This window comes from Salarias fasciatus, chromosome 2, assembly GCF_902148845.1.
Source record: "Salarias fasciatus chromosome 2, fSalaFa1.1, whole genome shotgun sequence".
In the NCBI taxonomy this organism is placed as follows: domain Eukaryota; kingdom Metazoa; phylum Chordata; class Actinopteri; order Blenniiformes; family Blenniidae; genus Salarias; species Salarias fasciatus.
This window is the reverse complement of record NC_043746.1, coordinates 3,650,456-3,665,455: the sequence shown is the minus strand read 5'-3', so window position 1 is coordinate 3,665,455 and position 15,000 is coordinate 3,650,456. Positions and strand designations below refer to the sequence as shown.

The window sequence follows — 15,000 nt, the reverse complement described above, 5'->3', positions numbered from 1 at the left end:
GTCCAGTGGCTGGTTCCCAGCTGTTAGCATCGTAGTTAGCTTAGCTCAATTGCTGGAAGTCAATAGGAAACAGAGACGGACTGATGAAAGTGGACAAAATACTCCTTCCAGTGGTCCAGGGGACGGCGTATTAGCACGAGAAGTAAATCCGAATGGTTATAAAACATTTTAAAAGACGTGTTTTCTATTCAATCCATTAAAATAGCGTGTTGATACACAAAGATCTGCTCAAGCATAGTGCGCCGCGGAAGGATATATGGGCACACAGCGGCTGAGTCTATGGCTTCTACTGCTGTGCTCCGGTATATCCTTCCGCGGAACACTGCGCATGCGCAGGTCTGTGTGTATCAAAACATTATTTTAACGGATTGAAAAGAAAACACATCTTTTAAAATGTTTTATAATCATTCGGATTTACTTCACGTGCTAATACGCCTCCCCTGGACCACTGGAAGGAGGATTTTGTCCACTTTCGTCAGTCCGGCTCTGTCTCCTCTTCACCTTCAGCAATTGAGCTAAGCTAACTACGATGCTAACAGCTGGAATCCAGCCACTGGACGCAGAGACACAAAAAAGGTATTTATGAGCTTATCTCACTTTGTCAATGATAGGGAAAGGACGTGGATCAAAAATCTTTGGAGTATTCCTTTAAGTCTTTCAACAGTTTAGTCGTTTTTAACTGAGACATTTTACTTACTGAGACATTTTGTAGTTGTGCTTTAGGGCACTTTGGCACTTTGGCAGTTACTAATCTACTTACTTCATTTTAGCCGTTTTAACTCTTTTAACTTCATCCATTTTTTAGCCATTTTTGCTCTTTTATTTGACTTTATTCAGTATTGTACCCTCATTAGCTAATCACGACTTTCTTTGAAAGTTTGTCAGTTGTTCAACAATAAGGTGAATAAATATAACTAAACATAGGGTGGTGAGAGAGCTTCAGGGAGCCGTTACAGAAGAACTGAAGCGCTGCAGAGCCACGGGTCTGAGAGAAATCACAAACGACAGACTTCAGTGATTTGCTTCTGAATGCATTTAGCGCTCACTTGTCTTACTGAAGCTTTGAAGCTACGATCAGCAGTAGGACTGCGTTCGCTCTGTGAAGCCTAATAGCAGAACCGATGGCTCTCAGATGCTCATAGCAGATTCCTCACTGGGTCCTGTGTTTCCGTCTTAACATCGGCCCATTGGCTGGAGTCCAGTCACAGACCCTGAAGGTTTGAGAGCATTTTCATGTTTTAAGACAGACCTGTTGGATCTCGCCTTCCCCTCCAGGTGCAGGTCTGGGACACAGCCGGCCAGGAGCGATTCCGCAAATCCATGGTGGAACATTATTATCGCAATGTCCACGCAGTGGTCTTTGTGTACGACGTGACCAAGATGACTTCCTTTCGCAACCTACAGACGTGGATCGAGGTTGGTAACACACTTTAAAGAAGCTCATTGGAGCTGATTTTCTAGATTGTTATGGAAAATGAATAAATAAGTTCTTATTGCAACTGTTTTTTTGTTTTTTTTTTATATTATGACTGACCAACTGAATGAAAGAACCCACTAACCCCGGAACTTGGACTTAATCCACTTGACTCATCCAAAGAAAGCCATAAGGCTATAAATATGAAAAATCATTGAGCTTGTAATGCGCTTTCACCAAGGAAGTCATTTGCCAGAAGGGAAATACCCCATATGTCGGGTCTAACCGCCTCTGATCCACACATCCCCTCTCCTGCTGAAGTCTTTTTATCGCAGGGAGATACAAATCTGTAGACAAGGGACCCAAATGCATGGCTCAAGACAAGAAAGCAGCAGAAACAAAGCTTAGTAATCAGTACACCAGCGGTCATTCAGCCACGCAGACATACAAAGGGACGATGAAAACATCACAGTCAGGGTTCAAACAATGTCTGGAAAAAAAAATGCAAAACTAGAGAAGGCCGACACGAAGGATTTGACTCGCTGCAGAGACGCAAGACGAAGCAACGCGATCTGGAACAGGTCGGATACATCAGGACAAGGACAAACGGGAGTCCTTCAGACCGAGCAAAGGCAAAGCCGGCACCAGAGGAGGATCAGTACACACCCAGCCACATAGAGACTGACAGTCTGAAACTTCCTGGAGTCACGATATAAAAGCATCACACGACAAGAATTCAGAACTACTATGGGTGTAATGAAATGGTCAACTCACGAAACGATACGAAATACGAAACAGGCCTCACGATACGAAATACTCACGATACGAAACAAAGATTAAAGAAAATCCCCAACAGTAGGAATCTATAAGCAAAAATCTAATTTTCTTTATTTTATTCTTTATGCAGACATACAAAAAATAATGCTGCATCAATACAAAATAAATTATCTTTGAAAAAATACAAAAACTGTGCAAATACAAACATAAAATCCCAATTAAAATGAGCTTTATTGCTATAACAAATAGGATAACTACAGCATAACTACATTCTTGCTGCCTGTCTTCAGTTCAAAACAAAATGCTTTTTGAAAAAGGAAAAATTGTAGCGTTTATCCTTGTCGTGTTTATCCTGGTAGTTGTACTCCTCGCAGTATACGACGAACTGTAGCGGCATATTTTGCACACAGTTCTTGTTTTATCCGCAGTCTTCTCACCGTCCTCTTGTCGTTCACATGGGAAGCCAGAATAGATCCACACGACCCATTTATTTGACGAAGGCGCGATAGCCTAGCAGCTAATTCAACTTCGTCTTCTTCCATATTGAAACGAGTGTTTTTCTACGGTAGGCGAGGAGGGTCAAAAATCATCATCCTCAGTGGTGCGCGACGTCCTTTCGCGTTTTTTATTTCGTGCAATTATTTCGTGCGTCTTTGAATTTCATTTCGTCATTTTCTATTTCGCGAAATTTTGTGCCACAAAATTTTGTTACACCCCTAAGAACTACCGATCAAGAGATTTCCACTTACAGGAAAACCAGAGTTCCTGGAGAAAACACAGGCAAACATACACACACACACAGGGAGAACATGCAGACTCCACATGGATAGGTGTCAGTACGAACCGCCACACTATCGTGTAAACCAGATGTGAGTCTACATCACTGCCGTCAAACCAGACGTTCCAGAGCGGGTGTCAGTAAATCCCTGACAGATGTTTGTCTCTCTGTTGAAAGCATCGACTCCTCCGGTTTCACAAAGAGCCCGTCGGCTCTAATTGACTGAGAAATGTGTTTCCAAGCTGTGTGAAATCCACAAGCAATGGCATGCCAGCTTCCATTAGCGCGAAAATCTCATTTTACAGGAGCTGACATTAAATAGAGACGTCATAGTCCTCATGGTGGATGGCTGACATCTTTTAGAAATTCCTTTAGAATGAAGAAGTCTCGTCTGAAGCTCTACATGTTCTGTTGCAGGAGTGCAATGGCCATCGAGTGTCGGCATCAGTGCCCCGAGTCCTGGTCGGAAACAAGTGTGACCTGGTGGACCAAATACAGGTCGGTGTCCGCCGTCAGACACGGCGGGACGGTTTGTGAGTCCTAAACGATCGTGCTTCCCCAGGTTCCGTCCAACATGGCGCTGAAGTTCGCCGACTCCCACAACATGCTGCTGTTCGAGACGTCGGCCAAGGACCCGCGGGAGAGCCAGAACGTGGACTCCATCTTCATGTCCCTGGCCTGCCGGCTGAAGGCCCAGAAGTCCCTGCTGTACCGGGACGTAGAGAGGGAGGACGGCAGGGTGCGGCTCACGCAAGAGACCGAGACAAAGAGCAACTGTCCCTGCTGAGGGGACGGAGGAGGGGGAGGGGAGGAGGGGAGCTGTGCATGATGGGAAGGAGTGCAGAGAGACGATGGAGGACGGAGGAGGATCGGGGAGCTGGCGCTCACACTGCAGGAAGTGTCTCCTCAAGAAGCAGAGGAGGACTTCGACGAGAGACGAGTGCTTCTGCAGGAAGAGTCATCGGTCATCTCGCTCTGGAGGAAGACCTCAAGGAGAGGAAACTGAAAAAGAGGGAATTTATTAACAATTCAAGCGTGTGATGAAGTTGCCTTTTAGACTGCAATATACTTAAAAGAATCATCCACTCATTTGAGCTTAAACACAATCTGAATAAATATCCTTTCTGGCCTGGCTTGGTAACACTGTCCAGCCTTGTTCTGACAGAAAGCAGCGGTCCCCATCCTTTTCCCACTGCCTTAAAACGCCGCCTCCGTCTTAGCTTCAACGACCCACCGGGGCCTGAGTAGCATATCCGAGTCTTTGAACTGCCTGGTTGACCTTATTCACTTAACCACTCCTGGGCGGACCGTTCCAGGGACTGGATGAGACCTGTTTTTGTTTCAGTCTCTCACGAGAAGCAGAATAACCTCGGTGTCATGGTGACTCCGCAAATCCACGGAAACCCTGAGCAGACACTTGGAATTGAATAAAGATGAGACAGAGATGAGAGCTGAATGCGAAGAGGGGCTTAAAAACCTTTTCCTCTGTTTTAACACACATGTTGAAACGTTGCAGCCGGAGAGGCAGGTGGTGAATATAACAGGATGTTTTAGGTCAGATCCTCGGCCTTCCAGCTCTTGGACAGGCAGATGTCATCTTGTCCTGGTCTCCTTGACATGTCTGCCCCCGGCTGAATGGCATTGAGGCTGGTGTTAAATTACACCCACCCGATGCCTCTTTTCAAACATAAAAAGCCAGTATATGATAAATACCGTAATTATGCATTTGAACTGTGTGCATGGTAGCTTCCCTGTAAACAACCTTGACAAGCAGGGTTCCTGGAGCTGCAGCATCAGACATGGTGTCACCTATTGATTTAGAAGCTGCAAGATCCACTTACCACAAGGCTCCCCTTTCTTCTCTCACTCCCTCGCGTAAACATACCTTCTCTGTGTTTCTCCCGTGGCAGAGTTGCTTGGCTGGCTTTCCCTGTACGAACGTTGAAACCCCCCTCTCTCAGCCTTACGCGACTCCAAAATGGCGCCCATTCACCTCATCGATTTCTCAAGGAGAAGAGGCCCTCCGTCGGCTGCCTTAGACCATGAGCTGTCTGTATCAGCATCACTGCCTCCGTGGTGAAAGCATAGGCGAGAGTACTGTGACCCTGTACATGTATAGACCTATGAATATACTTCAATCAGCCATAACATTATGACCAGTTGAAGATGATGTGGAGAACACGGATCATCTCTTCGTTTTAGCTACACTTTGTCAGCAGCGGTGGCGTGTTAGAAGCAGAACAATGGATTAAAGTGAGTTTGATATGTGTAGGATAGATGAGTGGATCAGAGCATCACCAGAACTGGAGGTCATGTGGTTTGTTCCTGGTGTGCAGTGATCAAGGGTCCAAGGAGAGGATATTGATAAACCAGAAACAGGGTCACGGGCGGCCAAGACTCACTAATGCAGATGCTTCTGCCGAGGATCCAACTCAGAACGTCCAGGACTTACAGGATCCAATGAAAACTTAATCCAAATAATGTGGACTCGATGGGTCAGGGCCATTTTTGCACCGAAATGGGAAACAACGATGTAAGGTCTTAATGTTTTGATTGATCTTTGTACATAAAGATAGTAGACAGTCCTGTGTGGTGCCGTCCCGCCTGGCCTGGACCTGGAGTATGACTGAACCGTATGCCCGTCTTTAAGAAACGTCCAGGTTTACCCAAAGTTCTTGGTAATAGAGGCTGCATGAAATACTAGATAGTCATATGCATTATTTACTGTGTGGAGAGAGTCAATCTGCCGTTTCACCGAGGCGGCTCCCAGCTGGGCTGCGAGAGGAAGAATACGCTGCGCATAACTCAGCGTCGAGGCTGGAAGCCTTTGTGTAATAAGGCATCAATCCAGCATCCCGGCTGCGGCGCTGTCACTTTGATAGAGCGGCACACTTAACCACGTTTTATCACTGCAGCCCCCTTTTGAGCCGCACTATTAATATATCTGGACACCATATGTGAAAGAATAAAAAAAATCGGATGAGCAAGTACATAAGAGGGGCTGACTGTCCGAATGTCTGATTACCTGAGTTCAAACTCTGGACAAACCCAGAGAGCCGTCTGAGGCGTTCATATCTGTTTGTGATCCGTCTTCTTAGCAGGAGTGTAGCTCTGCGAAGGCAAGAATCGGCCTGCTGTTCGACCTGAGTCGACTTACTGTACAATAGCAGGAAGATCTGTGGTCATTTCAACTGTGGAGGCAAATCTGGGATTCAAGAGATTTCTTTAAGTCCTGAAAATTTACAAACTCAACGTCTGAGTTCAAGTGGAGCTTGATAAGAAAACACAAAAACTGGGAAGCGCAACCTGTGATCAACCTTCAAACTTGACTTGTAATTTTAATTTATAATTAGTATTTAGAAATTTGTTCATCGACGGTTTGGTTGATCACACACAGAGCTCCACCATAATGTTGATAATATGATGCACTGGAAAGGTAGAAACTGTTTTTTCTGAGGCGGTGAAGTCTTTCTGAGTTGGAACACAGCACTTCTCAACACGTTGTGAACACATTCCCATGAAAAATCTAACATTTTCAGCTTCAATATTTCCCATAAAGCTCTCCGCCTGTCTTTCTAATCATTTCACATCACTACTGTGCAGTTCACACAGGTTTACAGCTGACGTTTCCTTTTATCTGTACGTTTTCTAACTCCTCGTGTTTTTTTTGCTCTTTTTTGCTGTTGTTGTTGTTGTTGTTTTTTTATATAATCTGTTTGCTGTTAAAATGATGCCTTGATATTTTGAAATTTAGTCGACAAGTTTTCTGTGCAAAAAGTCCAAGTGTGAAATTAATAAACATGACATTCACTCGGCTGAATTCGCCCTTGCGGATGTCGTGAGTCATTTAGTGTAACATCACTTCACTTGTAGGGCTGGGAGCAGTGGGTGGATTCAAGGGCTCGATGTCACTTTGGCATTTGGATGGGAAAATGGGGAATTGGACCAACAACCTCAAAATCAAGAGAAGACCATTCTATCAAGCAAGCCGCTGCCATCCAATCAGATTCCAAGAATACTTACCGAAAAGGCAATCAAAAATATAAATGATGATTTACTGTAGGTGTGATTGAAGTACAGGAGACGAGATAAATGAGTGCATGAATGCTATTGGTCGCCTTCCTGCGAACGCAGACCTTCAAAAAGAATAAACTTAAAGCATTTCTATTATTTTTTTACATGATGTTATGTTTTATTGTAATTTTAAATGGTTGATCATAGAGTTTATTATAGTTTAAGGGACTGTATGTGGTGTTTCATGTGGATTCTAGTTGTTACAGTCACATAAAGACTTCTGCTAAACCGTCTCCTGAAGCTCCACTCGACTCCTCGTGCCGTATCATTCTTTACTTCTACTCTTCCAACACCTCCTCATGAGTCCGACTGCCTCCCGAACATCGGCATTATCGCGATGTGTTTTTATGAGCCATCTGTTTTGATGGTTCTCTCTGATTCCTCGCCGTTAGCTTCTCTCCCACGCACAGGAACTTCAAATTTCAGGTCTGGTTTTCCGTTCTCTCCATCTCTGCCCCGTATCGTATTTCACCCTCCATGTGTCACCCTGTTTCTGCTGCCCTGTCGTTCTATTTCTGTCTTTATGTCGCTCTAGTTTATCCCTTTAAGTCCCTCCATACCCGTCTCAGATTTCACCCTCAGTGCCTCTGTGTGTTTCTGCAATCCCCTAATACTTTCAATTTCTCTCCCCCTCGCTGCATCACTCCGCTCTCTGGCTGCCTCCATCCTTCCCGTCTCTCTCTGTCAATTTGGGACTTGTGGTTTTTGGCAAAAAAACATGATTCTCAAGCAGATCGAGTGTCCATCAATGAATTCAACAGATGACTTTTGCTGAACTTGGGGGTAATTGGAGCTTTGAAGCCGTAAAACACAAGACATTTATTTGGATTCTTGATACCGACGGTCTATCAATCAAAGGACGTTTATTAATGTAAACTGATGTGTTGAATTCTATGTCTCTTCAGTCCTGCTTCATCCAACTTGTCCATTGCTGGGCAGACGTGAAATTTGGGATAGTAATTGATCTTATCTATTCACATGTTTTAGGACTGTGCAAGACAATCTGAGAATGCAATCCCTGCAGAAAGGCCCCAAACCCAATCCAGACAGGAATCCCTGGACATTTTCATTATGAGGCGAAAGAGCTAACCACAAGGTTCGGGAGGCCACATGCGACCCGACCAATTACAATGACTGATAAACACCAGCAACGCAAATGTTTTGACTTAAGTGATTTCTGCAGCATTTAGCATGCATACTTGAGCTAATTCTTCCTCACGCAGTGGCACTGATGCTGAAGCTAGTTAGCAAGCTTTAGCTGTCCTACCTGATCCATCAACCGGGAGCATTACTGCCACCTGCTGGTCAGTTCTGGCTCTCAGCGTTGAGTTGTGTCTGCTACTCCCTGCAGAAACAATGTGATCTTTAGGATTTAGCTCCCTCTTTAATAGTTTAATTATACTTTGTGAGGGCATCCTGTGGTCCAGAATAAAAGCTCTTCCGGGGTGAATTAGGTCCATGGGCCACATGTTTGACACCCTGACCTAAATATACAACAGGAAGTATGATCAGACAATAAAACTGGGAGGTTTTGAGGTCAAGCTACTTTAGTTAAAACTGTTTTTAAGAAACATCAGAAACAAACAACAAGAGAGGGAGGAGACAGAATAAAAACAGCCTTGTTTCTCTTTCTCTGTTGGGGTAGCATGTTTCCCTTGGATCTGGCTTCTTCCACCTACAACCCATGAAAATGTTTATTAGGCCGCTCGTTGACTCAAATGTGGGCGGCTGCATGTCTACACAGCTGTCACATGGCTGAATACACGAGAGGCGATCAGATTGGTATCGTCAGAGGATTGGAGGAGGCGGTGTAACCCTGTTTATGATCTGATCAAAGTCCGTGTCAACAGGACAATCTGATCCCTCATTTGGAAATGACTCAATCAGAAGTGATCATGTGATTGTAGTTACTGTGTTAGTCATGTGATGCCTTGTCAAACCTCGTCTGGACACAGCAGGTCCAGGCGTCAGATCTACAGATGATGAAATCAGCTTTGATTGATTAAAAACGTATGAAAGTCCAATCTCGATTATTATGGAAACAACAAGGAATGTGAGTTTTTTAATCATGATCTCATCTATCTTCAGTCCACCATCATCTGATACTGACTCTGTCAGGACATCATTTGAACTTCTACCAGTGCATTAATGGGGCTTTTTACTCCAAGCACTTGAGCTAAACTCCTACAGCGAAAAATGAAAGAAAACAACAAAAATTCAACAATGGAGAGAAGAAAAGGCCACAGATGGTGTTAATCAGGCTCCATTTCTATAATTTTTTCAAAAAAAAAAAAAATTAGAAAACTGTAGTTGAGTTTAGGGTGGGACAGCAATGCTTGGGGTCACTGAACATGCAACTTTTTGAATAAGGCTTCCTCCGTGGAACTTTTTGAAAACGTGTGTGAATGGCAAAAATGCAACTTTTCTGAAACGCTGATGTTACATGTGCAAAATTAATCCATCAAAAGAACAAAAGAGGAGTACCGTGCACAGAATATGGCTTAGAAGCAATGGACAAAATGGAAGCAGTACAAAATTAGAGCTGAATGCGTCATATAGTCCAAAATACAATATAGAAGCTGTATTTAATTTGCTTGTAATGATGCAGGGTGGTGGAATGGGTCATCTAAATTTAGAGTGGTACCAAAATTAGGTTCTTCAAGAAAAATATTGTGTATTACCGGTCGATTCTTACACCATTATCGCTGAAGGAACACTCAGTAATTCCCGCCATTCACTCTTGTTGTGTTTTTTCCAGGATTCTGATTGGTTAACATGGCTTTATGCTTCTCATTACACTGCAGTCTATATATGTCCATGCTCATACTAGCTCTTAATTAGGTTTTCATGCAGGTTTGTAGAATTTTTTTTAAACATTCTGGTGTGAATAATGTTATTTTAGAAAAGGAGGAGGGGCAAATGTCTGTTTTCGTAAATACTCAGATGTGTGGAAGCGTAGCCTCAATGGTCACTGCTTCCTAGATATATGATGGATACATATGGAAGAGACGGGTTAATAAAGCATTATTAACTTAATAATTGCAACATGATCAAATGTTGTATGTTTATTTATAATCATGCAGCATGGTGGGAGATGTCAGTGGGTTCAAGAAGCAAATTAAAGCTGATGATCGGTGCAGGTGTAATCACTGTTTGCAGATGACACTCTATTTATCATGTAAATTCCTGATGTAAACACATTTATTTCACAGAGTGAGTTTGCATGTTCTTCTGAGGGTTCCCTGGCTGCAGGAGGCTGCTGGGTGTTGCTGTGTGTTACCCGTGGAGAGCAGCAATAGGCTGTGCGGACACCGTGGAGTGGAGTCGAGGAAGAAAAGCGGAGAGGTCACATGGAGAGATGCAGCCAGCAGGAGCTGCTCCGCCGCTAATCACAGCCGTAGCCAGCTAGCCGCCACACGCTAACCGGGCTAGCCGCGCGTCTCGCTCCACATTCGGCCACTCGGACCGTGTTTCAGGGGAAAAAAACCCACCAAGGGGAGTCGGTATCACGGGCACTCGCAGCTCTCCGGGCCGCCTCCCGCACCCCTCCCCGGCTGGATATCCGTGCTACCCAGCGATAGCTCACCGTGCCTCGGCTAGCGGCGGGCTAGCCAGCGAGCTAGCTGGCTGCTAACGTCGCTGACGGCGCTGAGCCGCGGTAACGTGCGTCATGGAGGACCTGGTGGTGGAGGTGCGGGGCACCAGCGGGGCTTTTTACAAGGTGGGTGTTTTCACTGTGTCTCTTATCCGCCCGGGCGAAGCCGTGTCGGCGGGCTGAGCTCGGAGGTGTGAGCGGGCCTCGGTGCCTCCAGCCCAGCCTCCACCGGGACGTGCTGGCGGAGAAGCCCGTAAACAAAGCTAACGCTGCAGGACGGAGTCGCCACTCACACAGACACACACGTTAAAAAGAAAGAACATAAAAAAAGCACGTTTTCCCTCTGATTTCCGCCTCGTTCGACGTGCTGGCGGTGTGTCTCCTTCAGTGTGGAGTGACGGCTCTCTCAGATGAATGAGTTGATGTGGGGTCGCCTCATTGAGGAGACCTGCTCCTGCTCCAGCACTCATTCTGCACAAACATGCCATTTTTAAGACGGTTTAATCAACAAGTAGCACCATCAGGGTGCAGCATGACCTATATTTATCAGTGGGCTGTCAGGCTATACCGTGGTCAGTAACATGAGCCGAACAGTGGGAGAAGAAGACCTAAATACCAGCCACCACTCCGGACTGATGCCTACATATTGGCGAGTATGTGTTACTAATACATGGAGGGCAGTTAGAGCCCAGCCGCACACTGAATCACCAGGAAACGCTGCATTTACAGCTGTATTGGATCATTACTCTTTTTCAAAACACCCTTATTAACTAGGGAGTCAAGGAAATTACTGTAACCTTCACTGATCTTCAGTATAGATCAGGGGTGTCACTCGTTTTAGCTCAGGGGCCTCATGCATAGTGACAAAGTCACATTTAATCTACAACTTTAAAGTTTTTCTTAGTTCTTGTGTCGAGTATATGTAATAAAAATAACATACAGCCAATTTTAACAACGCCCTCTGATGCAGAATACAGTGAAATCCCAAAATTTCTAATGTAGCTGCTGGATTGTGCATGATTTTACAAGCTCACAGCGTGGTTTTGAGAATAGTTTATTCATGTTAAGGTAGCTAGCTTTTACGGCAGCATCGCCAACATCTCAGCTCGGGTCTCACTGTTGTATTGTGTCCACTCCTCTCAAGAAATTGGCTGAAAGTAAAGTGAGTATTTGAAATGTTTGCCATTTGCTTTGTTTGGCTGGTTTTAGCCCAAGGGCCTTATATTTGACACCCCTGCCATCTCGTCTTCACACCACTCTTAATAACTCGACGTACCAATAAGATCGTCATTAAATGCCAGTTGTGTAGTTTGTATAATGGACAGTTACCTTAAACTCCATTTATACTGTTTAATGCAACATGATATATCACACATGTACCAAAAGTACCAAAACAAGACTTATGGATTTGTGAAAAATTATGTTTCCGTGCACTGTCCATTCATGTCTGGCCAATCCCATGGGGCATTGATGTTTGACTTTGTGATTTGGATTAAGGATGCTAAAATCTAGCAAAAAATGAGTGAAAACTTCAAATCTGTAAACCTTGATTGTAAGTGATTGAATTCTGGTCTAGAAGACAGAGGGCACTGTTATTCCGGAAGACAAAGGTGTTTATTTATTTATTGCAAGGCTTGACAGCATCATTCCGTGTTTAATTAATATCCTGGATATTATTGGATAAACGTGTGATAAGGATTGCAGCGTATTTCCATTCACATGGCCGTTGTGTGAAGATGATTACTGAGACAATGACGATGTCTTTGTCCTACTCAAAATAACATGAATAGCATTACGTCTGTTGGACAGCCTTGGATGGAATAGAAATGATTATTTCTTCTTTAAAAAACTCACAAAGTTGGAAAAAAATATTTTGTTGATCTCAGTTGAACTACTGCTGCACTATATTAGATCAATAAGTATAACCATCTTCTTGCAATGTATTGTAATATTTTGCCAGTGCAGTGGTCAGAATTATTGCAGGAATAGATGCAGAGGTTGGAGACCTGCAGAGTCTGAGTGAGCAGAACCATGTGGGAAGTCAGAGTGTGGTGAAGGCAGTCACACCACAGACGTCATGTTAATCACCACCCAGAGTCACAGGACTCCCTAAAAACTGGAAGGATATTGGATTCTGCCTCAGACGTCTGAGAGTTCCTGCTGTGTTTAAGACGTTTGGTACAGACGAACTGAGAATGGATTGGCGACGGGCAGTTTGCATATCAGCACTGTGTTTCAGACGCCACAGCGCCCGATCTGTGCAGCGTTAGAGATCATTTAAAACCAGAAGTGACCACTGGTAGTTTTACCACCACTTAGTGGGTTTATGTAAATATACATGTCAAATCCTCCAGACAAAATCTCCAGGACGTCACCAGAAAGAAAACTTCAGATGACTCGTATCAAGTTTAGAAACGTCTGTGCTAACAAAGTTCAACTCATAAGATCAGGAATAATCCCCTTCAGCCCAAGTTTAAATGCTACCAGGGACATTAATGCCTGTTTTTTCAGTTTTTAGCTGGTTTCCTGACATTAGGAAAACACACAGTAATTTGGTGTTTTGAGAGATTTTAACAAGAAACCTGCTGCTGGGATTTAAACTCTGGCCAGTCCAGGAGTCAACAGGTAATGGTAGATGTGTAACTCAGACAGCGGCCCAGTGAGCATCACTCAGAACTCAGGAGTGTTCAAATAACAGACTTTAACTGCTGGGAAACGTCTCTGGAAGCTTCCCACCGTCCCGAAACTCTCCCCTTTGTCACTGAGGTTTCCGTTGTTGTTTCAAACTCATAATTTATTCCCCTTTTGTCATCAGTGAGCTCTGTGACAAACGACTTCCTCATAATTTAACTTTGAAAGTTATTAAATGTAATGAGCGCATTAATCTGCCGAGTGACGGTAATCGCAGAAACATTCCGTCTTTCTTCTGAGCCGCTGTAAATCTCTGAAACAAACTGCTTCTCTTGTTCTTCTCAGCAGAGTTTAAAACATCTGTTCCCGGTTTTGGGGATTTAAACTGAACTTTGCGCTTCTTTCTTGAAGTTGACACGCTTGCAGGGATTTTTCTTGGGATGGCGGAAACCATCCCGTTACTTTATTTTCGTTGCTTCATTTCATCCGTCACTGAGCGTTAGCGCGCTAAGCTAATGCCGCCCGCAGGCTGCGTCGCCGTCTCTTCCTCGGAGGCAGCGCTTGTCCTACTTGCGATGTTTGACACACATGGATGCAGACTGAGAGAAAGAGGGAGACGAAGCCAAGTCTGACCCCGGGACGCAGTATTAACCTCCCAGAAACAGCATCCAGGTGTTAATGGGTTCTTGTTCTTGGTCTCAGGCCTTCGTGAAGGATGTTCAGGAGGGATCAGTCACTGTGGCGTTCGAAAACAAGTGAGTAACGAACGTACACGCCTGATGCGATATGTCGTCTGTGGGCAATACAAAAAAAAAATACCCCAAACCCCGTGTGTGTGTTCCAGCTGGCAGCCGGAGCGGCAGATCCCCTTCCAGGATGTGCGCTTTCCTCCTCCGACCGGCTTCTGCAAGGAGATAAACGAGAGCGACGAAGTAGAGGTGGGACCGCGCCCGGCCTCTCCACGGCAGCTTCACCCAGAAAGCACACCCGCTCACGTCAACCTGTCCGCTTGTCTTCCAGGTGTACTCCAGGGCCAACGACAAGGAGCCGTGTGGATGGTGGCTGGCCAAGGTTCGCATGGTGAAAGGAGAGGTGAGGCTCGCGCCGCGGCGTCGGGAGGAGCCAACGCTCGGCTCAGACCTTCAGCTCCAAACCATTCGGTCCAGACCGTCGGCTCTGGACCTTCAGCCGATGTCTGACGGAGGGCTTTCAGCCTTTGAATCTCTGCTGCTGTGTCTTTAGTCTTTCTAAAGGCAGCCAGCTCTCCTAGCTCCAGCCTGACGTGTGTGTGTGTGTGTCTGTGTGTGTGTGTGTGTGTGTGTGTGTGTGTGTGTGTGTGTGTGTGTGTGTGTGTGTGTGTGTTTTCTCCCAGTTTTACGTCATAGAGTACGCTGCGTGTGACGCGACGTTAAACGAGATCGTGACTCTGGAGCGGTTACGGCCGGTCAACCCAAACAAACCAGCCACTAAAACCACCTTCGTCAAGATCAGACTGGACGTACCCGAAGACCTACGGCAGATGTGAGCTCCACACACACACACACACACACACACACACACACACACACAAATATATCACTTTACCTGTGTTTGGAGGGCTTGTACTGACCTTACAGTCAAAGAGTTGTTTTGAGCGTGTGAAGGAAGCCGCCGGCCCTCAGTAACCGTCTGGATCCACAAGGCTGTTTGTAATCTACAATTAATGTCAGTGTCCTCAGTTACAAACATTAA

General features: G+C 45.0%; 2 protein-coding genes across 4 annotated transcripts in view; both read left to right on the top strand.

Moving 5' to 3' along the window:
- rab33a (RAB33A, member RAS oncogene family) overlaps positions 1 to 6,782 on the top strand; it is a 12,090-nt gene extending 5,308 nt beyond the window's left edge. Inside the window, exons 2-4 of the mRNA XM_030105665.1 lie at positions 1,276 to 1,416; positions 3,387 to 3,467; positions 3,532 to 6,782. Of these exons, the coding sequence (XP_029961525.1) occupies positions 1,276 to 1,416; positions 3,387 to 3,467; positions 3,532 to 3,756 (447 nt within the window). The 3' untranslated portion in view covers positions 3,757 to 6,782. The remainder of the gene's footprint in view (positions 1 to 1,275; positions 1,417 to 3,386; positions 3,468 to 3,531) is intronic.
- Positions 6,783 to 10,332: 3,550 nt separating this feature from the next.
- Positions 10,333 to 15,000, top strand: part of fmr1 (fragile X messenger ribonucleoprotein 1) — a 17,067-nt gene continuing 12,399 nt past the window's right edge. For 2 of the 3 annotated variants that reach the window (XR_003932593.1, XM_030105642.1), the window contains exons 1-5: positions 10,334 to 10,764; positions 13,972 to 14,024; positions 14,114 to 14,207; positions 14,290 to 14,361; positions 14,642 to 14,790. Coding sequence is in view for 2 of the 3 variants with exons in the window: in XM_030105642.1 (XP_029961502.1) it covers positions 10,714 to 10,764; positions 13,972 to 14,024; positions 14,114 to 14,207; positions 14,290 to 14,361; positions 14,642 to 14,790 (419 nt within the window). In the remaining variant the exon portion in view is untranslated. Of the gene's footprint in view, positions 10,765 to 13,971; positions 14,025 to 14,113; positions 14,208 to 14,289; positions 14,362 to 14,641; positions 14,791 to 15,000 lie in introns of all 3 variants that reach the window. The other variant, XM_030105654.1, reaches the window with a different exon arrangement.